This window comes from Sylvia atricapilla, chromosome Z, assembly GCF_009819655.1.
Source record: "Sylvia atricapilla isolate bSylAtr1 chromosome Z, bSylAtr1.pri, whole genome shotgun sequence".
Classification (NCBI taxonomy): domain Eukaryota; kingdom Metazoa; phylum Chordata; class Aves; order Passeriformes; family Sylviidae; genus Sylvia; species Sylvia atricapilla.
In genome coordinates, this window is record NC_089174.1 from 10,814,871 (window position 1) to 10,842,766 (window position 27,896).

The 27,896-nt window shown below is 40.4% G+C and overlaps 1 protein-coding gene across 1 annotated transcript; it reads left to right on the top strand.

Moving 5' to 3' along the window:
* Positions 1 to 236: 236 nt before the first annotated feature.
* Positions 237 to 21,307, top strand: MELK (maternal embryonic leucine zipper kinase). The gene is made up of 17 exons (XM_066339288.1): positions 237 to 295; positions 474 to 576; positions 862 to 947; positions 1,376 to 1,492; positions 2,024 to 2,167; positions 3,675 to 3,743; positions 4,804 to 4,896; positions 5,930 to 6,028; positions 9,677 to 9,745; positions 10,284 to 10,382; positions 11,328 to 11,414; positions 12,725 to 12,853; positions 16,206 to 16,431; positions 18,084 to 18,177; positions 18,597 to 18,765; positions 19,748 to 19,851; positions 20,939 to 21,307. The coding sequence occupies exons 2-17, from the start codon at positions 513 to 515 to the stop codon at positions 21,114 to 21,116; spliced, it is 1,827 nt and encodes a 608-aa protein (XP_066195385.1). The 5' UTR covers positions 237 to 295; positions 474 to 512; the 3' UTR covers positions 21,117 to 21,307.
* Positions 21,308 to 27,896: the final 6,589 nt, after the last annotated feature.

Sequence of the window (27,896 nt, forward strand, 5' to 3'; positions counted from 1 at the left end):
TGCCTCCGTAAGGAATGGTCCCCACGGAGGGCGCCCCCGTTAACAGCCAGCCAGGAACTGAGACCTTCCCACCCCGGCGGCGCTGGGCGCTCTGCCCTGCTCTCCCCCCGCCCGCCCGAGCATTCACGCCCGTTCCGGTCTGGCGGCGCGCGGAGATTGGCTTTTCCCTCCCGGCGGCCGGAAGCGGGACATTTGAACGGCAACGGACGCTGTAGCTGCTCCGCTGTCCGCTCGCTGCCTTGGGACGGGGTAACACTCGAGGAGGGGCTCTGGCGGCAGCGCCCCAAGAAACAGGGTGGGACTCGAGGGTCTTGTGGGCGCTGAGACTCAGGACCGTGGCGCTGCCGCGCCTGTCGCCGGGCAGCCGTGACACATCCATGGGAACAGCAGCCGCTCCTCCCTCCCCGGGGGCTGCCGCTGAGTCTCTTCCTGTGCCCTAAAGCATGAGCGCAATCTGCGGTCTCCCTTTGCAGGTTGCTGAGAGGAGCTGTCAGTGTCCTGCGGGTCGCAGAATGGCCGGAGATGACTATAAGGAAATTCTCAAGTACTATGAATTACACGGAACAGTCGGTACAGGTGGGCTCGGTGTGTGAATGCAAACAAGTATGTATGGTGTGTCCACTCACTTCCATGTTTATCTGAGAGATTAACTGTTACTTCAGAGTCTGTGGGTTATGTTTTCTCGGTGTGTTTCGTGGGGCGCAACTGTGGAAGTGTAGCTGGAAAATGGAGGCAGTAATTACTTCTTTCTCTAGCAATGATCATACATGCATGTATGGTATTTGCTTCAGAGCGACTGAGATCAGGGTTAAAAAGCTTGTCACCATGCAGAGCTTTATACATCTCTGTTTCAAATTCTAGGTGGATTTGCAAAGGTAAAACTTGCACGACATCTTCTCACTGGTGAAAAAGTTGCAATAAAAATCATGGACAAGCTTGCTTTACAGGTAATCCAAAAGATACTTCAGAGCTGGTAATGAGCTGTTCCTGTGGAGTTCTCAGGAGCATGGGTGTGAGTTGTCGCTGTGGGCTAGTGGTAGATGCTGTAGACTTGAAAGAATTTTGATGGCACCACAAATCCTGTGCCCTCATGTGGAGAGGGCAACATTCTCTGGCTGTAAAACTGAGGCAGTTACAGCTCTAAATATTAAATGACTAAATAAACTACTGTAAGTCAAACAGAGTGTCAATGAGAATAGTAGCATTGGACATCTGCCCCTTTGGGTTTTATTGACTGTTGTGTGAGGAGGGCGGGTGAGCAGTGATGGAGCTGGTGCTGGTCTGAGTTTGAGCAGTTCTGATGTGCAGGCTTACTGTGATGTACAGGCTGTTAAACTACTTGGCAATTTCATACCTTGCTGTTGTGATATTTTAGGATGACTTGCCTCGTGTTAAGTTAGAAATCGATGCCATGAAGGACTTGAGTCACCAGCACATTTGCCGGTTGTATCATGTGATTGAGACACCCAAGAAAATATTCATGGTTTTAGAGGTAAGGAACGGTTTTTCTGCTATTGCTAAGATCTCTGGGTTTAGCCATAGCAGTAGATGGTTGCAGAGTCCAAATGAAACAATCCTTAGAAAGTCATCTTAATGACAAGTGTGTCCAAGGTGATGTAAGTTAAAAATAAAGCTGACAATGTGTTCTGTCTCATTATAAAAGCCACTTGTCACTGTTTGCAATAAGCAAACTGAGTTTAGTTTCCACCTCACTCTCCAACAAAACAGCACCAGCAGGATCTGTGGGACCTGAGGAGTGCCACTAAGTTGTCACCTCTTGGGCAGTTTCTGTTGCCTGTGCTGATAGTGTGATAAGGCTTGGGCAAGCATCAGGCAAGAGGTGGACTCTTGGGCTTGTTTGATCTGTTGCACACTGGCCTGGGGCATGCCTGGGCACTGCTGGGATTAAGCAGAGGGAAGGATAGAGAAGAGTGCCTTCTTGCTGTTCAGTGCCCTCCCTTGTTCATGTTTATATTTTGTGGCTGTATCCCTAATGTGCTTTTTTCTTCCTGCTTTCATGCAGTACTGTCCTGGAGGAGAGCTGTTTGATTACATCATTTCTAAGGACCACCTTTCCGAGGAGGAAGCTCGTGTATTTTTTCGGCAGATTGTTTCAGCAATTGCTTATGTGCACAGTCAGGGATACGCCCACAGGGATCTCAAACCAGTAAGTCTGAACAGTAGTCAAATTTGCGCAAATAATAAAGCAGATCCACTTTTATTTCTCTGAATGGAGCCGGTGTGAATTGTCTTCTGTGTTCTCCTATGCTTAGAGCTCTTTGCTGAAAGAGTGTTATTTCTGTTTATTGCTTTGTTCCTCAGCTGAGCTAGATGTAGCTGTATCTGTGGAAGGAGCTTACTCTGTAAGAGAAGCTTATTCTGGAAGAGAATAGTACACTCCAGTTGAGAGTGGAGCAGGCACAGATTTGATTTTGACTGTTGGTTAGGCATTTTTGCTATCCCCTTTATTCCAGCTTGTACCCAGGAGAGTTGTTATGGTTCTTCTCTGTTATGCAAACTGTTCTGTTCTGACAAGGGAAAACGTGACTCCCACAATGTAAATAAGAGAGGACTGGGCAGGGGAAGGAATGTGCCACAAGACTGATCGAGTGGCTTTGCTGTCACTACAAGAATTAAGCATAGACTTGGGGATGGAAGCCTTGAGACCATTTCTCCTACGAGGGATTTGCATGTTCAGAGATGCTGATAACTGAAAAAGCAAATTCTTAGGGTACAAGCATTTTACTAGACAGCTCATTAAATCCTTGTCTCCAAAGAACTCTCGAAGCAAAGCCTTCTGTGTCCCTCTTGGAAGGATTTGGATTGTAGCTTGAGACCTGATGGAATCATAGGATTGTGAGATAACTTGGTTGGGAATTGACTTCTAGTGGCTTCTGCTTTTATCTCCTGTTTAAAACCGTGTCAGACCAAACTTCTTCATCCAGTCACATCTTGGACCTCTCTGTAGTAACAGGCACCATAATGTTGCCAGGAAACCTGCTAAGCTCTTCACTTCCTTTTTTATAAGCAAGATTTTTTCTTAGTACCAATCTGAATGTCTCTTGATGCATGTTGTCATCATTCCACCATGTGCTTCTGTGGAGGGGCTGGCACTGTCTCTATGCCCCATTTCTAGGAAATAAAAGGCTGCCATGAGGTCTCCACTGAAGCTTTGTCACCTACAGGTTGAAAAACCATTTCTCCCTCAGCCTCTCCTCACAGAAAAAGCGCTCCAGCTCTCTGGAGAGACTGGTGTCCATCCATGGAGCTTACTTCAGTTTGATGTCTTTCCTGTGCTAGAAGGTGGGGGAGAAACTAAATGTGTTGTTCCCACTGAGGTGAACAGAGGGCAAGTGGCTTCCCCCACTTTGCCAGCTCTGCTTCTTTTCACACCATCTGGGATATCACTGATTGCCTTTTCTGCCAGGGCAGGCTGTTGCCTCAGTTTTTGCTTTCTGTCTAGCAGCCCCCTAGGCCTTTCTAAGCAGGTAGGAGCTTGCATTACCTATCTGGAATATAGGATATATTCATCGGCAACAGGCCAAAATCTCAGAGAACAGCTTCAGGTAAATTTTATGGCTGGTAATGGCAAAAAGAAAGACTGAAAGAAAATGTGGTTTCTTGGATGTTTCTGGTGTTATATAAGAATTCATTACCACTTTCTCTTTTACTAGGAAAATTTGCTGATTGATGAGGATCATAATCTGAAGCTGATAGACTTTGGGCTTTGTGCAAAGCCAAAGGTAAGGGTGTCAGTTGCTCTCAGATTAATTGACTACAGTGGACACATAAAAACTGCAGACTTCAGGGCAGTGCAGTGCCTTACACTGGACTTGAGTTTTTGGTGTAGCTGTCCCACTGCTAGTTGCTTGGTAGGGCCTTTTACATTTTCTGAACAGAATGTCAGTTTTTCTCCTCTTACACTCCATCTTTCATCCCGATATAAGACACAGATTGCCTTGTGTGTAGAGTATCTACTCCCACAAAGGCCTGTACTGTAAAGCTTATGTTGGTGTCCATTTGCCCCTAATAATTTTCAATGACATGTGTCATTTTCATAGGATTTGTATGTGTTTGGAGATTGAGGATCTAATCAAATAGATTCCCTTACCTTTACAAAGCCTCTGGATCCACATGGTACTGAGTTGTTTAACAAGTTTAAAGTTAGCTTCTACATTGGTGTTCTGTTTGTCATCTTCACATATGAGATGGGTGCTGAGAAGAAGAAATTTAACGGGAAGATCTTCCTGATCTAAAGTTCTCAGATTGTTTTAGCTGAGTCAAGTTAAAGCACCTTGAAGGAAATTGGGAATATTAGACCACTGTCTTGGTGGTACAATGTCATCCCACTCTGATCTGCTTAGAACAAAGCCCAGGCTAAGGCATAACATGTTTTTAATAAGGAAACATTTTAGTGGCTCTTCATGAAGTTATTGCCTTAAATATTGATATAAATATCCAACCAGAGTCATGCCCAGCAGCTCTTGGATAACTGATTCCTGAGTTCCATCTGTTTTATTTCTGGTCAGAAAGAGAAGTATCCCTATCACAGGAGGAGCTGCAGAAGAGGCTGCTGGGTTAGCATGTGAAGGAGCAGCTTGGATCTGAACATTTATAGGATTCTCCTGGTCTTGGACAGTTTTTGCCTGGTGAAGCCATATATTATACTAAAGCAAAACGTTATGTGACTATTTATACACAGCAATGGAAAATGAAGCTTCTGAGTCCTCTAATATGTTGTAGCTAGAAGAACTTTTTTGTTAGAGCCAATGCTTCTCTGTTATCAGTTTTGTCTTCTTCTAGGGTGGCCTTGATTACCATCTGAACACTTGCTGTGGAAGCCCAGCTTATGCAGCACCAGAGCTGATTCAGGGCAAAGCATACATTGGCTCAGAGGTAGGTGATACAGTTGTGGGTTAGAAAGGTTTTTTCCCTGCACACTATGTATTTAAAGGTGAGATTCAGAGATACTTCCTTGGCGTCTTTCTGCAATGTCATGTTGCCCCAGTGTCTCCCAGAAGCTGTGTGACTGAGAGCAGTCACAGCCTGGAATAGCTGCTGACCATAGGTTCTCCACCTGTCTTCTTCATCTCTGACTAATCCTTCACTGTCCACAGGTGTTGCTCTACAAAAACTAATTGCGTTCTACCACATTATTCCAAGTGGCAATTTGTTCTATTAATTATCCAAGCCTTGTTGCAAATTTCTGTGCAGTCTCAGTATCTTGTGTACTTTGCTTTTGAAATCTTTTATGAAAACTTGGTCTTTGTACTGTGCAATGTAGTAAAATTAAAGACAACAAAACTTGTGGCATTTGCCCAGGTTTTATTCCATGTATAGAACATTTGGGTCTGCTACATGCCATTGTCAAGCCATTCAAAATGCTGCAATTTCAATTTCCTCAAACTTCCTAACTGTCTGTGCTGTTGGATGGAATCAGTCTTTTTTCCTTTACCTCTTTTGCACCACTGTCCCTGACCTCTGATTCTTATTTTCCACTAAGTCAGTGCTTCTCAAACCTCTTTATGCTTGGAGTGGAAGTTGCAGTATGAGGCGCATTTTCACGTCTATACAGAGAAGAAAGAGTGGGGCTTTAAAGCTGATTGTAACTGTACTGACAGCTGTCATAATCACTAATACTTTCGAGTACAAAATTCCTTCAGATGAGTTTGGTTTCCTTTTTGTCAGTGAAATCCTTGTGGGTTGAAAATAAGGCAGCAATTTGGCGACCTCGGGAAAAGGGTAATGGTTTTACTTGTGCTCTAGTTTCAGTGAATTGGAAATTCTGTGCTTTCACTTGGACTGTAAGAGTTCTGTCCAGAGTTAAGGAACCTACTTTCCTCTAGTTGCACATGGGCTCTGTCAAAAAAAGACAATGTGATCAAGTCTATGAGCCATTTTAGACAGATCTCTCACTTCTATTTTTTAGGCAGATATTTGGAGTATGGGAGTACTGCTGTATGCTCTGCTGTGTGGCTTTCTCCCCTTTGATGATGATAATGTCATGGCTGTCTACAGGAAGATCATGGTAGGTATTGATGAATACATGAGGAACAGGAATCACTAAGCATTATGGGAGTTTTTTGCTCTCTAATTTGAGCAAAAAAGGCTTATCTCCTGAATTTTGTTATGCTTTGCTTTTCTTTCGATCAGAATTTTGTGGATTTGTTTCTGTTTTCCCTCAGCCTGTGCAGTACTCTAGCTTGGTCCTATGATAGAGTGGGAAAATGAGTTTCAGGAAAAGCATTTTCTTGCTAGTGGGCAAGAAAATGCTTCTATATCTCAGTATTTATCTGTGTTCTCCCTAAAATTACTAAAAATATCCTTGAATGTCAGCCATTCTCATGTCTAGGAAAAGCAAAATTCTGCATCTGCTAATATACTTCCCTCCTCCAAAAGGAGTTGAATTAATAGTAAATAGTATAATTAAGTCATTGGTTATTTCCCTGTAAACTCCTCTTGATGTGTCTAAGTAGCTGTTTTTCCTCATCACACATGCACCTCTACCAATCACTTCTGAGCTGCCATAAAAATCTGTGTTGATAAAGCTTGCTCTTAAGTAGGATGATGAACAACAGTATGGAGTAACAGCTTTGTATTCCACTCCTCTCACCAAGATCTGCTATGTCTAAAAAAGCACCAAAAAACCCTCCTTGAGAGTATTCAAGGACTGCTTTGGGAGGGGGCAACTGACCATGGTTTGCACAGGAAATGTTTTCAGGGTGTGTAACAGTCTGAGCTCTATAAAGCACCAGATTATTTCATAAAACAGTGTGGATTTTTGATCTGGAATTCAAGTATGCTTGAGAACCTTGACAGAAGTTCTCTAGGAAGATTAGTCTGAGTTGTTGGAAAGAACTTTAAAAACTAAAAGAAAGAGGCAAAAAATAAGCAAAGACTGTCTAAGCCAAAGAGATTGTGTAAAGGTGCTAATGTTCAGACGAGATGCCATTAAAATTACATGACTTCCCAATTCATATAGTCATATAATATCTTGATTTGGAAGAGAGCAAAAAGTATCATCAAGTTCAACTCCCTGCTTTTTGCAAGACTACTTAAACTAAACCATATGATTAGGAGTCTTGTCCAAATAATACTAGCAAGCACTTACAGTTTCTCAGTAAAATTGCTATAAAGTGGAAACAGCTGCATTGTCAATAGGCTTGAGCTTCTTTTCCCTCTTTGTTTGTGGTATGAACTGTGCTGTCTGTCCAGAAGGTCAGTGTACATTGAGAACGTGTCCACCTGTCAGCATGCTGTCATAGGATCACCAAGCCCTTTTTTGTGCTCATTGCACCAAGATTCAGAACCTGGTAAATGATCAACTGCTTTAGGCATTAACTGAGCAGAGAACTCAGATGTGAAATGGAGGTCTTAATTAAGAATATCCAAAATGACTGTGTAGTTACTGTTGTCTAGCATGGACAGGAATTAAGAACTGAGTTGTTTGGAGCAATGCAGTGTCTGCCAGTGGAGTGTGTTAAAGTGAGCTGAAACAGCAAATGAGGTTTTAAAGCTTAGTCTGGGAGCAGTCAAAAACCAATCATGTCGCAGGTGTTAAGATGCATACTTGCTATTTCCACTCTGCATTAGTTTTAATTTTATGTGGTTGTGAATTGAAAATTGTTTCAAATGAGGACATCCACTATTGTGGAATTTAGTTTCACACATTTTAAATCCTGAAGTTTATTGTAATCTCATCTCGAACCTCCAAGTCAAATCTGCTCCTTGAATCTAATTAAAATAATGACTTACATGCAGTGCTAATTCCCAGGAATGTTTCACATCTCATCATTTGTGAATCAGTGGTTTGTTGACTTTTTGACTGAAAAATTAAGCTCAGTATAACTACTGTAAAAAAAAAAAATTACTTCTGGTATGACCTTATGCAGCTGGCAGATATCACAACCTCTTTACCATCCATTATTGCCCACAGTACAATAGATGATAATTGCTCCTGTTCTGTAGCAATATACTAAAACCAAAATGTTGATTATCTCTGTTGCTTAGTTTCATAGTAAAGCTGTGTTGTAAAACAGCCTACAGAACTATTCCTAAATAACTTACTAGTAGTGTCTGTAAAGATGTGACAGAAAGTCTTTAATCTGTGATGTCAACACAATACATACTGTGCTTAGAAATGTAACTTCGTATAAAACCAATAGTTTTGTTATTAAGGCATTGTCTGTAGAAAGAAAACTGCTATCGCCAAATGATAGTTGCATTGCTTGACAATGACTGTTCACTGATTTTTATTTTTATCTTAATTTTCATTCATAAATAGATGATTCTTGGTGGTAAATTTTGTTTGGTTTCTAGCTACTGTCACACCTCATGTCTGGAAGTTGGTTTCTAGCTACTGTCACCTCATGTCTGGAAGTTGTTTTCAATTTCCTTCTAATCAAAAATTAAAGAAAAACAGCAGTAAATAAATATCTTGATAAAAATCTCTCTTTCTAGATCTATAACCTTTCTCCTGTCTACTGTATGAGATTGAAAGCTTAGCATTAGATGTAACCTATTAAAAAAAGAATATCCTAATACTGAGGATGGTGGACTTCTAGTGTCTGAAAAGTAGTGATTTCAGGGAATCTTCATTTTGCCAAGTGCTCATATCAGTCACTCATAATCCAGTATGTTTGCACTTTTAGAACTTCAGTACTGAGTTGATAGGATGAACCAAAGCAATGGAGAAAGGAGCAGGTTAGCTGCAAAAGTGGGCAGAGATGGAAGTGTCACACAAGCAGACTTGATGAAAACTGCAGCTGGTGATTCAAACATGGCATTTTCCTTACTAATGCTGCTGGATTTTAGTACTGCCATGACATTTATGCAATTCATTCTTAAAACTAAGTTAATATCTTCCTGCTGTTCTTTTTCTTAAAAAGTACAGATGTCGCTATTGTCCAAGTAATTTAGTTCCTTTTCTTATAAATGAGTGTGCTGCTTAATTTTTATTTTAAAAAACTCCTCCAAACAAAATTAAATGTATTAACAAGTTTAATTTGAGCAGCTTAAAAGTTATTGATTCTAAATAATAATACAAAAGCAAATTTATACCATGGGATACATTCCCGCGGGATACGGAGCAGGACTTGGTCTTCTGTCCCCCGTACAAATAAGATATTCTAAAATTAACTTTTTTATACTGTGGGTCATCTCCCATTCCCTCCTATTTTCGATTTGTAAAATTTACATCACTGGTCTTACCACCGCCTGTTTCTGCCTCCACTGCGCATACTCCACCATCCCCTTTTTAGGGGTCTCCTCATTTTTGGGGATCACAAAGATGAAGGCTAATGGTCTTTGTCTATATCCTATAAATGACCTTTCCTAATTACATATATGCCTTAAACTTATTAAATATAGAAATATACTTTTGCTGGCACACTAAGGCAATAAATTCAATATAATTACCATTTTTCTGGATTTTTCCCAGGTTTTGCCTCTTCTTATCTTGGTTCTTTCCTGTTCTACTTTTCACTAAACATCTGGAGACATCTGCAGGAGAAGGGGGGACACCCCTCCCTCTCCTCCTTTACATTACATTTTTAACTACTTATTCTAGTATTTTTAAAATATTGATAACTGTTTCAATTTTGTCAGCATGAATCATACCTATTTATCACACTTTTGAGGTTCAGTTTTAGTTGTAAATCCTCTTCTTTTTTTGCAGAGAGGAAAATACAGTACTCCAAGCTGGCTGTCTCTTAGCAGTAAACTGCTTCTTGACCAAATGCTGCAGGTAAACGTCTTGTTTCTGTTCAATAGATGTATAAAGTACTGTTGAATTGATTCAAAACATCACATCAATGAAATATTTAAAAAAATTAGTGTTTAAATAAGAAGTTCAATTCTTACAAATTTTTGAAGAAAACATTACCATTGGCTTCAGTCAAACAGTCTTTGGGAAAAATGTTTGATTATAAAAAGAATTAGCAAAGTTTACATGATTTAACAAAGTCTTCAAACAACATGTGTTTTGTGTTTTTAATTTGCTATGAAAACAAGAGCTGTTTTGTAGTTCAAATATACATTTAGGCTACACTTAAGGAATCCAGACAATGCTGCATATCCATGGGAGATCTGTTTTAACTGTGGTTCTATAGCTGCTCTTCACAGCTAAGATCTTTGAGTATAAGCTTCCTTCTGGTGAAGCTCTGAAACAGTGTTGGTTTCTGGTTTTGACCCTAGCCATCCTAACATTCTGAGTAGAAGACCAATTGTTTCTTCACTTTTTCTCCACAATTTAAGTATCACTTTGATTTTTTATGGCCCACCAGGTTGACCCAAAGAAGCGGATTACAGTCCAACACCTGTTGAGTCACCCCTGGCTCATGCAAGGTTTTTGTGATGCTGTTCAGTGGCAAAGTAAATACCCAGTAAGTACTCTGGTCAGATAGATACTAAAGCATTTAATGTAATATTTGCTGGCTTACTACCATCCTCATTGTGCATGGTATGAAATTACTTGTTACAAGATGAACTTTGAGATGGTTGTGGTTCTTTTCTGATTCTTTTACTGTCAAAATATTATTTGCTCTTGATTTCTCTTGATGAGAAATTTCAAATGTGTTTTCATCATATTCTGCAGCTGAATCTGCAGAATAACTGAATTTTCATCAAAAAGTGAAATACTTCCACATGTGAATGACCAGCTCCTTCTCTAGTTCTTTGTCTAACGTGCAAAGCACATATTTTCTGAAGGACATGCTAGATATACTTATGGTTTATCTTGTATGTAGTCTTCAATGAAAATTTGAATAAAAAATTCGAAGAATATTCAGTGAAAGAGTATTCATCCTGCCTCTCTGTCACTTGTTTTACTTATGTGAGAGATGAAAGCAGTATGGAGAGGTAAAAACCAAAATAATCTGGCTGTCAGCAGAAAGGTCCTGGATGTTGACAGCCAATGCTTCCCATGGCCACCAGATGCCACTGTTACTCTAGGTAAAGAACAGTTTGACCATCAGTGCGGGCTGGCTCTGCTAGAGATGGACATGGCTCGTAGCTTTGGGTATTTATAGGCAGATGAAAGTGTAGCTTTTATTCTAGTAAAAAATCTTATCTTCTCTTGGGTGGCTTATTTGAATTTTTAAGCTCCCACTTGTGAAGATCCAGAATATCAAGTTGTTGAAGTTGCATGACTTTTTCAGTCTGTTTCCTACAATGTTTAGCTGTGATGGCTCAACATTTGGAATACAAGGTCTAAAATTGTCATTGATTATTGACTCAGCCCACTGGGTTTCACAACAGTGTCACTGTCAGATATGGATTTTGGGGCAAATTGAAAACCTCACACTTCAATATCCATTGTGTTCTTGCAGCTGGGACATCTTGATGAGGACTGTGTAACAGAGCTTTCTGTGTTTCATGAGCAAAGCAGGGAGACTATATCACAATTAATAACAGAGGTAAGAAGTTTATGTCAGTAATTTACAGTAATTAAATACAGTAATAAAGAAATTTAATGTGTTACCAGACCAGTACTTATATATTCCAAAGTATGACATTTTATATACATTTCAGTTTAAATCCCTGCAGAACTCTAGAATCTGGCTGTAGCAAATTTATTTGGCAGTTCAAATTTATTTATTTCTTTTTCTTCTTTAATTCAATCTTCATGTTTCCTAAATCTCACTCTTATTTCCCACTATGGTAAAATTCTTCTGAATCTCTGAAAGTCAGAATAGACTTGTAAAAATTTATAGTTGAACAACAGATACAATTTGCTGGGTTAACTCTTTGCTTTGAAATGGTTCAATAAAGAGTAGGAAAAGAAAAAAAGATAAAAATATGAGAACAACACCCAGGCAGTCTACAAAATACAGGGGCTTTTTGAGTTGCTATTCACAGATTTTAAAAGTAGTGGGTATGTTTAGTAATTTTTTGACTACAAGTGACAAAAGAACTGAATACTTCCAGAAGAATTGAGCAAATGTTAGCAATAATATTGCAGGTTGTCAAAAAGATTTAAAGCATGATGTGTACTCCACCTTTTACCTGAATCTAAAAATCCTTCATTAAAACCGCTTCTTTGTACTTGTTGGCAGTGACAATAGTTCTTTTAAAACATTTGAGCTTTCCACATAACTGTAGCAGAGACAGACTTTTAAAATGTGTGTGATACCTACAGCAGATTTGTGGAGTTAGTTCTCCTTGTTCTTTAGTTGTAGCAAATAATCAGAATAACCTGTCTACAGAGGGGAAAGTTCCTTCTAAATAAGTTTGTGGTATTTGCATAGTCCTTTACTGGAAGACTTCTAATCCCTTATAAATTATTCAAACTAGCTGCGCTATGTTGCAAACCCATCAGAAGTGGTGTCTGTGTTCCTCACACATGCAGAGTTGCTGAAAATCATGCAAAAAGTTGGCATTTGGGGAAGAATGGGCAGGAGTTACTTCCAAAAAATTTATACTCTGGCTGAAGTATTGGATAAACTGAATTATTAGGTTTGCATTCACTTCAGTAGATATATCTTTTACTCCAGCATTTCCATCCTACTTGCAAAGAACAACCAACATAGTGCCTTTTTCTTGGTCTCAGGCACATAATGCAAATTACTTGAAGTCTGAAAAAACACGTATGTGTAATTAGGGTTGCATATCAGGTAGAAAACTTGTAGAGACATAGAAATGCTCAGAAGGCTCAGCTTGACTTCTTGCGATGTTTCCAAAGAGGAGATTAAAATATTTTTTTGTTTCTTTCTCCTTGACCCCACAGTGGAAATATGACCACATGTCAGCAACATACCTCTTGCTTCTATCCAAGAAGGCTCGTGGCAAGCGGGTTCGTTTAAGGTTTCCACGTCTAACAGAACATGCCAGTACCACGATGTCGACAGGCCTCGAGGTAAACTTGAATTCAGCAGGACAGCATCTTGCTTAAAATCCTGCTCTGCATTGACAAAGCTCTGCCTGAAGAAACATTCTGCTGCTCTAAACATCAGGAAGAGAGCATGAAGCTGAGTTTAGCTCAACTGGTTAGAGCATGGTGCTAGTAACACCAAGGTGGTTTTGATCCTCTTACAGCCCATTCACTTAAGAGTTGGACTTGGTGATTTTTGAGGGTCATATCCAACTGAGAATATTCTGTGAAGTACACAGTCAACCAGAGATTTGGGTATTAAAGAGCTCGGTCTTCTCATGATTTAGCAACCTGGGCTGCTTCTATGGATTGGCTTTACTAGAATAGCCATTTGGGAGGATTTGATACATCAAGTGCTGCACAGAATCCCTCCTTGTTAATGGGCTCAAATCCCCTGTTTTCTGGCCTGGGTAATTCCAGATCTTGTTCTGTGATGACTAACTGCACTCTATGTTTGTCTCTTTCTTTTTTTTCCTACTTTGAGGGTTGCATTTGGTAAGGAAAATCTTTTGATACCTCATGATATGTCACGTGGGCAGTGTTCTCTGAGACAACATAGGCACTCTGGCAGCTAATGATCAAATCAGAGGGAGTCATCCCTTTCTCATCTGTTTCACTTGAGAGCATAATCCTAGAGAGGAAGCTGTATACTTTCAGTAAAGGAAATGTGGTGGTGGTTTTTCTGACGATCGGGATTCTGACATAGTCGGGTGTATCTTAGAGGAATTTCTATTCTTGTATTTTGGTAGTGATAGAGCCCCTCAGAACATGACTAGACTTGCAAAACTCCTTGCAATGTTGCATATAATATGCAACTATAGGAGATATCAGTTGATATTAGTCTATTTGACAAATTCCATAGCATTCAGTGGAGTTGCAGACTTGTTCCCTCTTGAGACAAAACATCTATGAAATGGTCTGAGTGTGCTGCTTTCTGTGTTAGAAGCTAGCATTCAGAAGAAATATCTTTATGTATCTGATTAAGTTGCATGTAAATTGTTTGTATCTGATTAAGTTGCATGTAAATTGTTTCAGTTCACCCACACAGCTTTTTTGAGATGAGAATTCTAGGATTACTAGAGCGGCATAATGGATCATGAGTTTTAAGTGTTCCCTTAATATGCATAATGTGATTTCCATGATCATGGTGTGTAAGCCTTCTACACTGATGATCAAGGTGGAGGTTCACTAGGTTCAGTTGTGCTGAACTGCGAAGCTACCTCATCTCTATTTATGTCCAAATGCCACTAATAAACATGCATTATGCCTTCCCAGATGATGGTGAAATTCATGTCTACACAATACAGCAGTCCATTAGTCCTCCTGCAGTGCTTAGAACCCATTTATCTAGCCTGCATATAGCTACTGGGTGAATATCAACTGAATTTGCCAAAACACCCAGCTAGCAAAGCTCTCTAGCTGGACCTGGTGTAATGTACAGACAACCAAGCAAATAGAACCTTTTACTTATCCATTTCTGAATTTGGTTGGCACAAGCTTGTACATAATACTGCTTGACTTCAAGCAGTTTGATGTAGAAGCATATTGCAAAATATTGACCATGCCATGAATTTCATGTAGAACACTGTAGATGAACTATCCTAATAACGCATTCATATTTAATGGGATGTGATTTCAACTACAATATCAGGCTCCTAGCACCTCATAGTTAGCAACCCTCTTGTAAGGGCTTTTGAGTAAGGTATCATAGATGCTCTGGAGCTTTCAGATAGCTCTCTATTCCAGTAGTTATGAGAGATCTGCTCATTGTGATATCCTTGATCATGGAGCAACAGAAACTTACCTACCAGCAGAACATAGGTTACTAAAATGTAATCATCCATTCCAGCTTTTTAAAACGGTGTTCATTTCATCCAAAGACTGACAATTTAAAATGACTGTGTACAGTTTCACTGTAATGGTATGAAATAAGTCCTTGGGAAGAGTTTCCTGTAATTAACAAATGGTGTTAGAGACTAAGGATGCTTTGATATATATCTGCTTGTATGTGGTGTGAACCATGAAGGTTAGCAACCTTGGCTGAAGTTACAAATCCTTTGATTTAATAACTAACTTTGGTGGTGGGCAGAGCCATCAGATGAAGGATTCCAAATGCTAGTTCCAATTAGTGTTGTAGATTCAGTAGTCATATGTTTTGGATATACGTGTTTACCTTTATTCACCCCCTTTTAAATATTACTCCATTCTTCTCTTGGATTCTTTCCGGATTATTACTAGGACTTTTGGTAAAGAGGTTGTGGTCCAAGCCTTGAATTCAAAGGTGGTTATTTTTGTGAGTTGCTTCTCTTGACAGCAGTCAAGAAAGATGATTTGGCAGTGGTGCTTTGAGAATAGTTTCACATCTGCTTTTGTTACAAATGACAAATCAACAACAACATTAAAATCATATTATAAAACTTAGGTTGCCATCATGGGAACTTCCATTATTAGGAACTTAGAAAGAAATTAGATTTAGACTTTAATGGCAGTCTTTTCTGATGAATTCTTACTTTTAAGTGTGCAGTGGAATCTCAACTGAATATTTCTTTCCAGTCTGAAAAAACTGATGTGTGAAGATATGCCAGAGTGCAGTGAAGTGCCATGGGCATTTGTATTAATGGAATTTACAGATACAGCTTCACTGTTTGAAGAATCTCCATTACAAAAATTTGGTATAAATACTCATGGAACAAAGCAGGTGTTTTATACAGTGCTGTTAATCCAAAAGATCTTATTTTCACTGTACATAAAGATTATTTGCTATGTAAATGTTGGTTAGATCCTAGCCTAGCGGAGTTACAAATGGAGTAAAGAAGTGTTTTAAATATATAGCTAAGCATACATTGTGTCTTCCTCTAGCTGTAGGTAATTTGACTAAAACTTGAGCTTTGATCATCTATAAAATTAGTAAATAAGGATTTTAAAGCCAGCAGGAAAAAAGATGTGACAAACAAGGTCTCAGACCTAGGATAGAGCTGGACAAGTCTGAAGAAATGCAACCTGTCTATATTGGACAAGAAAATCAAATGAAGCAATTAAAACTTTACAATTAAGCTAAGTGGTAATTCCTTGTTTTGCTTAGGTGAGCTGATGAGGAATAGCATTAAATATGCAAGCTAAAGAATTTAGAAGATCTGGTGCAGAAGTGGCAAATTCTTGCAAATTTTATGAGCAAGTTGTAGAGGGAATCAGAAGCATTGAAGAGTTTTTAACCATTGTTCTATAGTCAAGTGTTGTATGGTATTTTTACCCTGCTTCAGAATTTGTCTGTAATGTCCTGAATGTAATCAGAATACAGTAATGGATGGCTTTTTTCTTTTCATTACAAATCTTGTAGCATTCAAGGCCTGACGCCCAACTGGAGGATACAGAATTCACATTGTCAACCCCAGTCACAAGAAAAGTGGCATCAAATAAGCATAAAAACAAAGAGAATGTTGAGACAGTGCCAGCTTTAGGAAATGAAGTGCCCTTTACAGTTCCTGCTCCTATGACTGCTTTTGCAAAGAGTCAGATTGAGACAGAGGTACAAGCCACTCCCCTTAGGACGCCTGCTTTCAAAGGTATGTAGAATGTAACTAATGAAAGCTTAGAAAACATATATGTTGCTTGGGAATCACTAAACTCAAATATGAGGGCAATATTTCTTCATCCAGTACATCTATTTGTGAATACTTACATTTTTTTGCCTTGTGCACCACCCAGGTTCTTCTAGTACATTTGGTGTGGTACCACTAGAGTTTTAACCATCCATCAGGGCATGTTACTTGTGTGTTACTTAAAAGAGTAGTTGCAGCTCACAATTATCATATGTGAGACACTTCTGATACACCCTAAAATGGAGCCAAGTACTGTGTTGTTAAAGCTTACATCTTGTTCAACTTTTCCATGAAGTTTGAGATTGCAGTTTCCTCAACACTCTGTTTTCCCTTTGTGACTACCTTTAATGAAAATAAAAGCGTATTTTTAGTTAAATCTGCTTTAATTGTGGCTTCTAAGAGAAAACTAACTTCTGGATTTCTTATGGTTGCATATCAGCATTTTCACCTGGGCAGTCCAGTATAGCATTGAAAATGCTTTTGTTAACAACATGTAGGTCTTGCAGCTATGCGCTAGACCACAGAAATCTGTCTAAATTATGTCAGCTTTTCTGAGTTACCAGAATTTTCTGTCATCAGCCTGTCTAGTCATGTATCCCATATGTACATTACCATTTCCTTCAATGATTACCATAAAAGTTTTGGTGTTGATACCGTAATGCTAACTCTCCTTCAAATGCCAGAGGCTCCTTGCAATAGAAGACTCTTTCATTTCAGGTGCTAAGGAGAATTGTTCAGGAACAGTAAGTCTTTGCAGGCTGATTCAAGGAATAAGGGATTTTGAACGTACTGTTATTTAATGAGTTCATTTATAAAGGATAGCAATACAAAGACTAAGATTGTAAATGATAACTTGTAATGTCTGATGTCTGTGTATGGCTAAAAACAAAATAGATACTGTCCAAAATGGAAAATGTAAAAACACTGTAGCTCATTTATTTAGTGACATTTCTGAGGATCAAACAAAGAAGGCTAATTCTTTGGTGTGTTGAAAGATCTTTGATTCAGGAAATAGGAAAAAATAGAAAGGAAGTATCCACTGCAAGTTTTGAGATTGTTTATTTTGAGCCAAGTGCAGTTCTGTAGGGAGCTGAAACTTTGAATATTGAAGTTGGGTCTAATTGTGACAACTTATTTGCTGACTGTTTCACTTAGTGCTTTTTCCTGCACCTTTAAAACCATGCTCTGCAGACACTGACTTTTTAGATTGTTGTGTAGCATGTACATTGTGTATTAAACATGACTATATAAACTTACACCCTTCATATAAGGGAAATGGAATACAACTACTTGATGCAGTAGAATGCTCAGTATTTATTCATGGATCAGTGGCAGAGCAAGAAAGCAATTCTAATCCTCAAATTTCTAGCATTGAACTACAATGGTTACTCTTAATGTTTGACTTGTAGAGCCCTGGGGAAATCAGTCACAGTTTTAATTTGTAAAGTAGAGGTAGTATTAAAACCATATTTTATAATTCCCAAAATATAGACCTGAGATTGAAAAGGGAGTCTGGTGTTAGAACCAAGTTATTAATAATGAGAAATCATCACTGAAGAAAAGAAAATCCTCTTATGCAAAGACATACATGTTTTGGCTTGGACGTTTTCTTTCAGAGAGTCAGTTCACTGCAGTCACCCCAATTAAGAAACCCACTAACCCAACAAATGCAGATGAATTGGCAGCAACTGAGATTCTTCCTGAAAGAAGGTAAGTGTCCAGTTATTTGTGTACATTCCTGATTTAGAGCTGGACTACCTTATTCCATGTGCTGCCTGGGAAGCCCTGTTACAACAGCAAGCTGCTCTTCCCTATTCTCTTGGTAAAAACCTTTCTAAAACCTCTTTTTACAGTCACTTGAAAACAATGAAGGTAGAGGAAAGTTTTAAAACTATGTAACTCAATATAATCTATTTTACATAATGTAGATGCCTTCTTATTGCAGGTCTCCAAAGACTGCAATTTCTACATACATCTCTGGATTTAAACTTCAACAGACTTTCAAACAGAAATTCCTATAATACATTGCACTTGTTCTGTCATGTCTGGTAATATTTTAGTGACATTCTTGAAATAATTAGTTTTTTAACATGAGGAAAAAATAACAGATTAATTTGTTTACGTAACAGGTGTCAGTCAGTGGAATTAGATCTCAACCATGCACATGTGGATAGCAGCCAAAAGAAGAGAAAAGCTAAAATATTTGGAAGTATTGAAAGAGGCCTAGATAAAGTGATCACAATGCTTACACCAAACAAGAAGAAACGATGCACTAGAGACTGTCCAAGGAAACTTAAGGTATGGTTGCTGCAAAGGTCTTACGTAAGAACAAGTATTATAATAATTAAGTAGTTATTTTGATTATGTATTAATTATTAACTTACAGTAGTTATGATTGAAAATATCCAATAGCTTTAGAAACGGTCTTGTGAAATCTGTGACCTGTCTTGCTTGAATGCTAGAGTAAAGTGCTCTTACAGTATCACTGATAACAAGACAGTGCCCCACTTATCACATTCAGTTATCTGTTAGCCTGGCTTCAGGCAACAGATCCAGGGAGGAGTTTGGCCATTGCTGCTTATAGCCCATCTAAACCAAATGTGAAGGAGGCAGCATGGTTTTAAAGGAGCCTACTAGCCAGCTTTTAATCATGTTATTTGTATAGACATCCCTCACTAAAACCCTGACTTCTTTCTATTGGAAAAGAGGCACAAAGTGTGCTCAGGATGATGGCCTGTTGTGACAGGTGCCTGAATAACAAGAGACAAGTTAACAGCTGAACTGAGGGGCTGAAATGGACATATTTGTGGCTTCAGAGCCATCCACCTACAATGAATACCACTGAGCAGGAGACACCTTGAGCCCCCATGACCCATAAAACCAGTGTTCTAATTCAACTTCCACACTCCCAACATTCAGACCAAAACCCACGTATGCTGCTTTAAAGGTTTTGGATGTCCACAGGCAAGGTTACCATAAAAAGAAACATTGACTACTTGCAGCAGCCACTTTCCATTAATAGGCACAGAGACACACATCTGCTGGCTTGATAGAGTCATAAGAAGTTTGCTGCCTACCAGGTGCTAGGATCCATGATGTTGCTGAGAGGGTACTCCAGCTTCTCAAGAGCATGGACCTGCTACCATCTTATCATATGGGTAACAAATGATGCTGCAAACTTCCTTAGTGAAAACTTTTTGCAATGCCTTCATTTAGTTTAGGAGAGAGATTTTTTTTTTTATTATTCCTTGAATTGTTTTAACAAGCTGACTACTTTTAGGCACACTGTAACATTACCACCACTCATCTGCTGAATCCAGACGAACTGTTGAATGAAATAATTATTGTTCTTTCAAAGAAGCATGTGGAATATGTTCAGAAGGGGTAAGTGTAAAATATGATTAGTTCAACTTGTATTTATCTAAATGGTTGCTAGCCCAGTCTTTAAAAAGCAAAGTATTTAAACAGTTTCTTGACCCCATTGTAAAATAATCTTTGTAGAAAGTGTACAAAGCACTAAATGGATGTGTGCAATAAAAGCTGCCCACACAGTGCAAAATTGTGAAGTGTGTTCTAGCAGAGCTCTTTCACCAACAGGTACAAACCAATATTAATAGGGTAACACTTAGGAAAAATTCACATCAGCCTGACTCATGTGAAATTTTAAATATCAAAAGTGGTTTTAGGTATAGTCAAATAACCAAAGGGGACAATTTTGGAAAATAGTCTGGGTACATTTTAACTTTCATTTTTGGCAGTTAAAAGACATTAGCCTTTAGGCAAGAGGTCAGTACATTTTAAAAAGTGTGTAGAAACCTCACACCTTTTTGTGGATTATTTGAATTTGTACTGTTTACTAGCTACACTAAGATACTGATTGGTTAAATTGGTTCTTACTTTTGATCAAACTGAAAGACTGTTTCCTGAGTTCCCAATGCATGAAATAACCATTTGCTCTCTTTTCAATATGCATTTTCTCAAGTTACTGAGTATTCCAGTGATGAGTATTGGTAGAACATCAGAGTCTACGTTAACCTCTGATGCATTTCCAAACTCATAATATGGAAGGATGCTGGATTGCACAGCAGCACCTGCTCCCATTGTAATCATTCAAACTTTGCATTCAGTTTTTCCTATTTTCACAGCAGCTGAGCTGCAACCAACAGAGAGGAGAGTGTTCTTGTCTAGGAAAAACATAGGAACTTTCCATCATTCCAGCTCTGATGATGGGGGCCTTTGGCTAACAGGGGTTCCTGGTGGCAGGGTAGGACATTGGTGCTGCGTATTGGTCGTAGGCACCCCGAAACTACATTATTTACAAAGCTCAGGCAACTAAATTGTGGACTGTTTCACAATATTCTGAACAGCAATGGGATATTTTATTTAAAGTGCTTCTTTTATTTTAAAATAGCATAGCAAAACAAACATGAAATTATTCAGTAATTATTCTGTTTTCCTTCCTGTTTTACAGTTACACCCTGAAATGTCAAACACGGTCAGATTTTGGTAAAGTAACTATGGAGTTTGAGTTAGAAGTATGTCAGCTCACTAAGCCTGAAGCAGTGGGGATCCGGCGACAACGGCTTAAAGGTGATGCCTGGGTGTACAAGAGGCTGATAGAAGACATCTTATCTAGCTGCCAAGTGTGAGTGGCAGAGTCTTTTATCACGATGTTTTAGAAAAGTCTTTTTAGAGAAGTAATTCTTTCTCGCAGTCACAGCTATATGTGAAAAATGTCATCTTTTTTTTAACCATCATGGTTTTTAACCATCCCTCTTTGTACATATTCCTTCTGTATGTTTCCTTTAATTTTAGGTTTGTAATAAATATTCTGCAACTACAGATTTTCTGGAGTGAAATTCTGTAAGCCCTTCCCTTGCTTGCATACTTTTCACATATCTGGGTTAAAAAAGTACTGGCTTTATGTGCTGAAGCTTATTGTAGGATGTCTTCAGTTATCAAGTGCATGGTGCACAGTAATAGTCATTTGCATAATTCTTTTCCTGTCTCTGCTTAAGTAGGATTTATTGAGATCATTAACTAAGTCACAGCTGTGGTTCCCAGAGTTACACTATATGCTCAGTGTTTTACAAAATAGGATGGGCTTCAATAAATGTGAAGTCAAGAGTGCTAGGATTTAAACTGATCCCATATAAAGCATTGCACCATCTCATTATGAAGCCTCAGTGATGCTTAACAAGCCTGTGCACTTTCTGATGCTCTTGTGTTAACATGATGATAGGAGGATCTCTGAAGAACACCACCACCTTTGAACTGTTCAGAATAAAGAAGGCATTTGTCACCCAGCTGTCAACAAGGAATTCAGTGACACCTTTCAGAGAATTTAAGCACCAGAAATAAAACTTGAAATACACAGAACAAAGCAGGAACATATAAGAGCATGTTGGGGAGTTCTCATACTTTAAAAATAGATGCATATCTCCCTATGTTTGTGCTGGGTGTTGTGTGGAGTGTTTATTTCTGCCTTTAGTTGTGCCACAGCAGAAACCACACCAGGCTAAGCCCAAGCAGCAGCAGTGGGAAGACACATGGTGAAGCCTTTCTCTATGTGATGACATTCAGTTATACCTAGACTAGCTGATAGTGTGCTGAAGCTTTTTCTTAAACAGGAGTTAAGTGCCATATGCTGCATGTAAGCCCCACGTTATTGCCCCTTAACTAAACCTGAGGCACATCCACCCAAGGTTGGGTGGGTGAGAGCTGAGCATTGCTGGAAGCTTGCAGTGACAGACGTGAGATCTGGCTGCTAATGAAAGCTGTCTGCTTGTTCTCTGTGACCATTACCTCAGGAACTGGAGGGTTATTTTGTCTGTATCAAGATAGAAGCATCCATCAATTTTGTTTCCAATGCTGGGCTGTCCAGTTGCTGCTTTATATACAGGTAAGGGAGCAGGAACATTTTTAGTGGATTTCAAGAGAAAGTAGAAATGTTGGGAAGGAAGGAGAGCAAAGGGAGAACTGCTGCTCCTTGAAATGTTGAAAGAATATTTTAGGTACAGAAGGGACTAGTAAGAAAAGCAGGACAACATGAACAATGACACAAACCCACCTGAGGGATGGTAAGAGAGGTAGTAATGAGAGCCAGGGGTGGTTGGTCACATTAATTGATAAGAGGGTGTTGAACATGAACATGTTCATTTTAGAAAGGTTATCTAACCAAGGACCTTGTCAAATGGGATACTAGGGAAAAGTGGGAAAGTCAGAAATTAAAATAGAGGGATGCAAACCTGACAGGCAGTCCTGCCTGAAGAGTAGACTTGATGATGATGATTCCCTTCAACTTGACACATTTTATGATTCTAGTCTGTGGCAGAAGGACAACAAAACTACCCTATCAGTCACAGCAAGTGCAGGGGCTCTGGGGAAACTGCATCAAAACAGAACTTTCCACTTAGTGAGGCTGGAATCTTGAGGGTCGGGTGTGGAGAGTGCTGGTGCTATGGTGCTAGCTGATGGCGCAATGTACAGAGGTCTCAGCCTGGTGCTGGCTGTGTCCCCCCCAAACCCATGTGTGTACATGCATTGCCCAGCAAACAAGAAACTGGACCAGAAAGAAAGCAGGAGGCCTTAGGTCTGGGTGTCACATGGGCAGAGGGTAGGTGCTGGTTTGAGGGGGACACAGAAACCTGGAGTAGGTCCATGGGCCAGAGTGTAAGTGCATGCATGCTTGCAGTGAGCACCACACTGAACCAGATGGCGGGCAGGGGACCCATACGGGGTGAGTGCATCAGGGTCCAGAATAGTTCTGGGTACCTTTGACTATGCCTGTGCTGTAGTAGGCAACTGTGCTTTTGACATCCATTAACTGGTAGTACTGATGTGTGAATGGTGATGCCTATACAGCACAGGAGATCTCATACATAGTGTGTGACTGGCACATGAATTAAAGATTTGTGTTGGTAAAAGCAGAGCTAGCCTATTTTTCTAATAAATTGGTACTTAACACTTCGTATCAGCACTTAAAGTACTTTCAATATTCCCAGCTGCAGCACGACACTCTTGTTTGGTTTCTGCATGCTGAAATTTGAGTCTGCTAAATACCAGATATCAGTTGGAAATCAGCTAAAACTGTCTGTGGAGCATCCAAGGGTTGTAGCTGATGTGTATCTGGAGCACTGCAGTGTCATGTGGTCTTGGATTTTCCTTGTTTTCCTGTTTCAATACAAACTTCTCCCCAAGAATTTGGCTTCTGCCTGGTATTTGATCAGAATGAAGTAAGGGTAAAAAGATGGAAGGGCTGATAGAAGGAGGCATATTGATAGCAGTTTCGCTAATGAGTAGTGTGACGTATTTTAAATCACCAGTAACAGTCATAAAGGCTGAAGAATTGAAACATTTACTTGCCTTTGCATTCCTTGAGTTTTAAATTCATGAATGACTACAGAAATATCCTGGAATACCTAAACTGCCACTGCTTAAAAGCACATTCTCGGTGTGTAACTATCTTCTTCTTCTCCCTATGGTGACAAAACTGATGCTGTGAACAGACAAGAAGTAATTAGGATGTCTTGTTCATTTTTTTTTAGCTAAAGATCACAGATTTGATTTACATTGTCTTACAAGCTCTGATGTGTGAAATAAGGTTCCTCATAGGCTACCATACAGACTTTTTTTACTAATATTCCTTGCTGTGAATGCATAACATTTGGTGATAGGAATTAGAAAACAGGCAAGAAACAGGAATCAGGTATGCATATTTTTTAAAGAAACCAAACTGCTGCTGCTACTATATCACTAATTTATTTTACTAACATTGCTGGAAAGCTATTTCCACATGACCTCATGTAGAAGTCAAAGATGAAAACAAGGATTAACAGGTAAAGGAGCTATGTGGATGAGGAGAAGCATGGGTTGTGTGGTGAGCTTGTGAGCTTGTGGAAGCCTTTGCACAGACAGACACAGGGCCAGAAGGTTTGTCTTGCTTGCCTGCATTCACTCAGCCAGGTTGTATAATGTCATGGGTATCTGTCAGTCTTGAAAGTATGCTTGCTTTGCAATTCCTAGGGACTATCATCAATCCCTTGGAATTTCTTTTGGAATCTAAACTCAATTTATGTTCATTATTGTCCTGGTTTGGGCTGGGATTGAGTTAATTTCTTCCCAGGAGCTGGTACAATGCTGTGTCTTGGGTTTAGGAGGAGGATAACATTGGTTACACACAGTGGATAACCTGCAGACATTTTAGCTGTTGCTTGACAGTGCTTAACCTAAGTCAAGGGCTTTTCAGCATCTCATGCTCTAACAGCGAGCAGTCCAGGGAGTACAAGGATGTGGGAGGGGACACAGCCAGGACCACCAAACCCAACTCACCCAAGGGATATCTCCAGCCATAGGGTACCATCATCAGCTTTTAACCCTGTGGGGATGTTGTGGTTTGACACTGGCCAAACACCAGACATCCATGAAAGCCACTCACTCACCCTCCCCTGCTGCAGCTGGGCAGAGGAGAGAAAATATAGTGAAGGGTTTGTGAGTTGAGACAAGGACCAGGAGAAAAACTCCAAGGGCAAAACAAGCTCAATTTAGAAATATTAAGTGAAATTATTACTAACAAAATAAGAATAAGAAAATGAGAAATAAAATAAGCCCTTAAAAAAAAACATTTTTCCCCCTAACACTTCTGTCCTTCCCACTGACAGTGAAGAGAGACTGGGAATGGGGGTTTGGTCAGTTCATCACAGATGATTTTCTTCTGCTTGGCTCAGGGAGAGAAGTCATTCCCCTGTGAGACCATGGTGTCCCTTCCCATGGGACGCAGTTCTCTGACAACTTCTCCAGTGTGGTTCCAATCTCACAAGCAGAAGACCTCCCAAAACTGCTGCAGTGGGGAGCACATGGGATGCAGTCCTCCAAGGACAGGCTGCTCTAGTTTGGAAGCAGGGTTTCTTTCTACTGGGTCTCCCAGTGGATCAGAGCTGCCTCTGGGCATCTATCTGCTCTGGCTTGGGCACATCCCCTATGGGCTGTGGGTGGATCTCTTTATCCCGTGTGGGTCCCCATGGGCTGTGGGTGGATCTCTTTATCCCCCGTGGATCCCCATGGGCTGTGGGTGGATCTCTGCATCCCCCATGGATCCCCATGGGCTGCAGGGGCACAGCTGCTGCACCATGGTCCCATCACGGCCTGCAAAGGAATGTCGGGTGCAGTGCCTGGAGCACCTCCTGCCCCTCCTTCTCCACTGACCCTGATGTTTCTGTGTTGCTTCTCTCACATGTTCTCACCTCTTCTTTAGCTGGAATTAAAACAGCGCCACCATCTTTGTTTTTGATTTCTTAAATATACTATCACAGAGGCATTACCATAATCTCTGTTTGGCCCAGCCTTGGCCAGCAGCATGTCCACCCTCAGAGCCATCATGGATTGTTTCTGCAAGACAATGGTGGAAGCTTCTAGCAGCTTCACACAGAAACTTGGTTCATCATCTTTTAAAAGCAGGTGGTCCCTATTCTTGTAAGTCCCTGTATGGAGTTCATGCAGCAGCCACACTCTTTGTTCTTTTTCTACCAGAACTACTGCTCCTAGTACTTTGTGCTATGGATATTCCTGTTCTTTCTACTGTACATGTTCTCAGTTCCTCTTTTCTGTTCCTTTATGATCATCTTCAGTTTTGGGTCCATCATGACAAGAAAGAGACTTAGCTATTGATAAGGCAGCTACAGTGACAACTGAGATAAATCTAGGGGTGAGAGTTAGATTCAGCTGTTACAGGGAGGTTCCTGAGCTCAGGGCTACCCAAGCAGCAGCCACCAGCCCCATCCAGGCCTGGAAGCCCTTGGCAGCCAACCAGCAAAGAGGCGGCCATGCCAGAAGCAGCAAGGGACATTTAAATGGCTCTAGGGCATGCAAATGATCCAGAACCAGGAGAACAGGAGTGAGCAAACTGGGACGTGCCATGTCAGTTTCTGTGGATGGGATGAGTAGGAAGGGCTTCTCTCCAGCTCTCTGAGAGCACCCAATAGAGGCAGAAAACAGACCAAGTAGTTGGTGAAGGACACAAAGAGACCTTTTCAGCACCAATCTTAATGGTGTATTCTCTCTCAGGTATAGTTTTGGCATGCCCCTGTAGCATGCTCCAGAGCTGCTGGAGTTCTGGCATGCCCCTGTAGCTGCTGCTGAAGTCACTGCACTGGCCATGTCAGAGGCTCCAGACCGCCAGATCTGCTGATGCTACGTACAGCTCTCCAGGTGTCAGGTTATTAGGAGTGCTGGATGCCTTTCTGGAAGGCTGAGGCTAGCAATCACTCCATGTCTGTCATCACTGATGACATCACATCATGTCATCACTGTCCATGTGCTGCATCACCAGATGAAGAAACAAGGGTAAGTGAATACACAGTATTCAAGAGAATGAGAGATTGATGAATTCTGAGAGGTGCTACAGTCTAAGGAGTCTTGAACTTCTGTTGTACTTGAGAGCCAGATGTATTCAGAACGCTGTCACATAGCTAGTCAATTGTCTGTTGAACAGGAGAGCTGATGTTGGTCTCTGCCAGTTCTAGGAGAAAACTTCCTCCTCCTGAAAACATGATGATGACCAGTGGGACTGGCACCTTTCACTACAGGTAGGAAGGCCTGGAACCAGACCAAGAGTCAACTGATAAGGCTGATGAAGGTACTTCTATGATGGAGTGGGGCCAACTACGGCAACACAATCTACCTCTGTGTCACTCCCTCTCTTGTCAAGAGGAAAAGGATAGTTCTTATGATCCCCTTCTAAGGGGAACAGAGGGTTTGATATGGAGCCTGGACTCAATGTACAGAGAAGTCTACTGTTTACCAGAGGTCAAGTAAGGGACACTACTGGAAAACTCTCCAGTCTGCTAAGGCTCTCTGATTATTATGTGCTACTGGTTCTTCAGGTCAGCAGTGATGAGACAATAAAGAGAAGTCTGAGGGTAAAAGCAATTTCATGACCTAGGAATGATTGATTGTAGGATCAGGACCACAGGTAGCGTTTTCCCCAGTCTTTCCAGTACCAAGGAATAATATTCAAAGAAACAATATTCAAAGGAACAGGCAGATCCATCAGATCAACACTGGGCTTTGGGGCTGGTGTCATCAGAATAATGTTGAATTATTGACCATGGGATGGTCTATACAACACCTGATCTGCTGACACCTGATGGAATGCACCTCTCAGAGGGAAAAAGGATAGGAACCAGGAGGACTCATTGATAGAGCTTTAAAGTAGTTTGGAAGGGGGTAGGGACAAAACCAGGCTGGGTAGTGAGAGGCAGTGGGGTGATGCACCAAAACTTGAGGAACTGAGCACTGGTGGGAGGTGTTGGCTGCAACAGACCACAGCTGAAGTGTTTCTGTTCCAACACACACAGCATGAGGAACAAACAAGAGGAGCTTGAATCCTTGTCCCAGTCCCAGTAATTTGACATCTGGCATAAGTGAAACCT

Coding starts and splice junctions, on each gene's coding strand:
- MELK (XM_066339288.1), top strand. CDS start 513: ATGGCCGGAGATGACTATAAGGAAATTCTCAAGTACTATGAATTACAC. Junction 6,029..9,676: donor CTGTCTACAGGAAGATCATG/GTAGGTATTGAT, acceptor CTTTTTTTGCAG/AGAGGAAAATACAGTACTCC. Junction 11,415..12,724: donor TATCACAATTAATAACAGAG/GTAAGAAGTTTA, acceptor TTGACCCCACAG/TGGAAATATGACCACATGTC.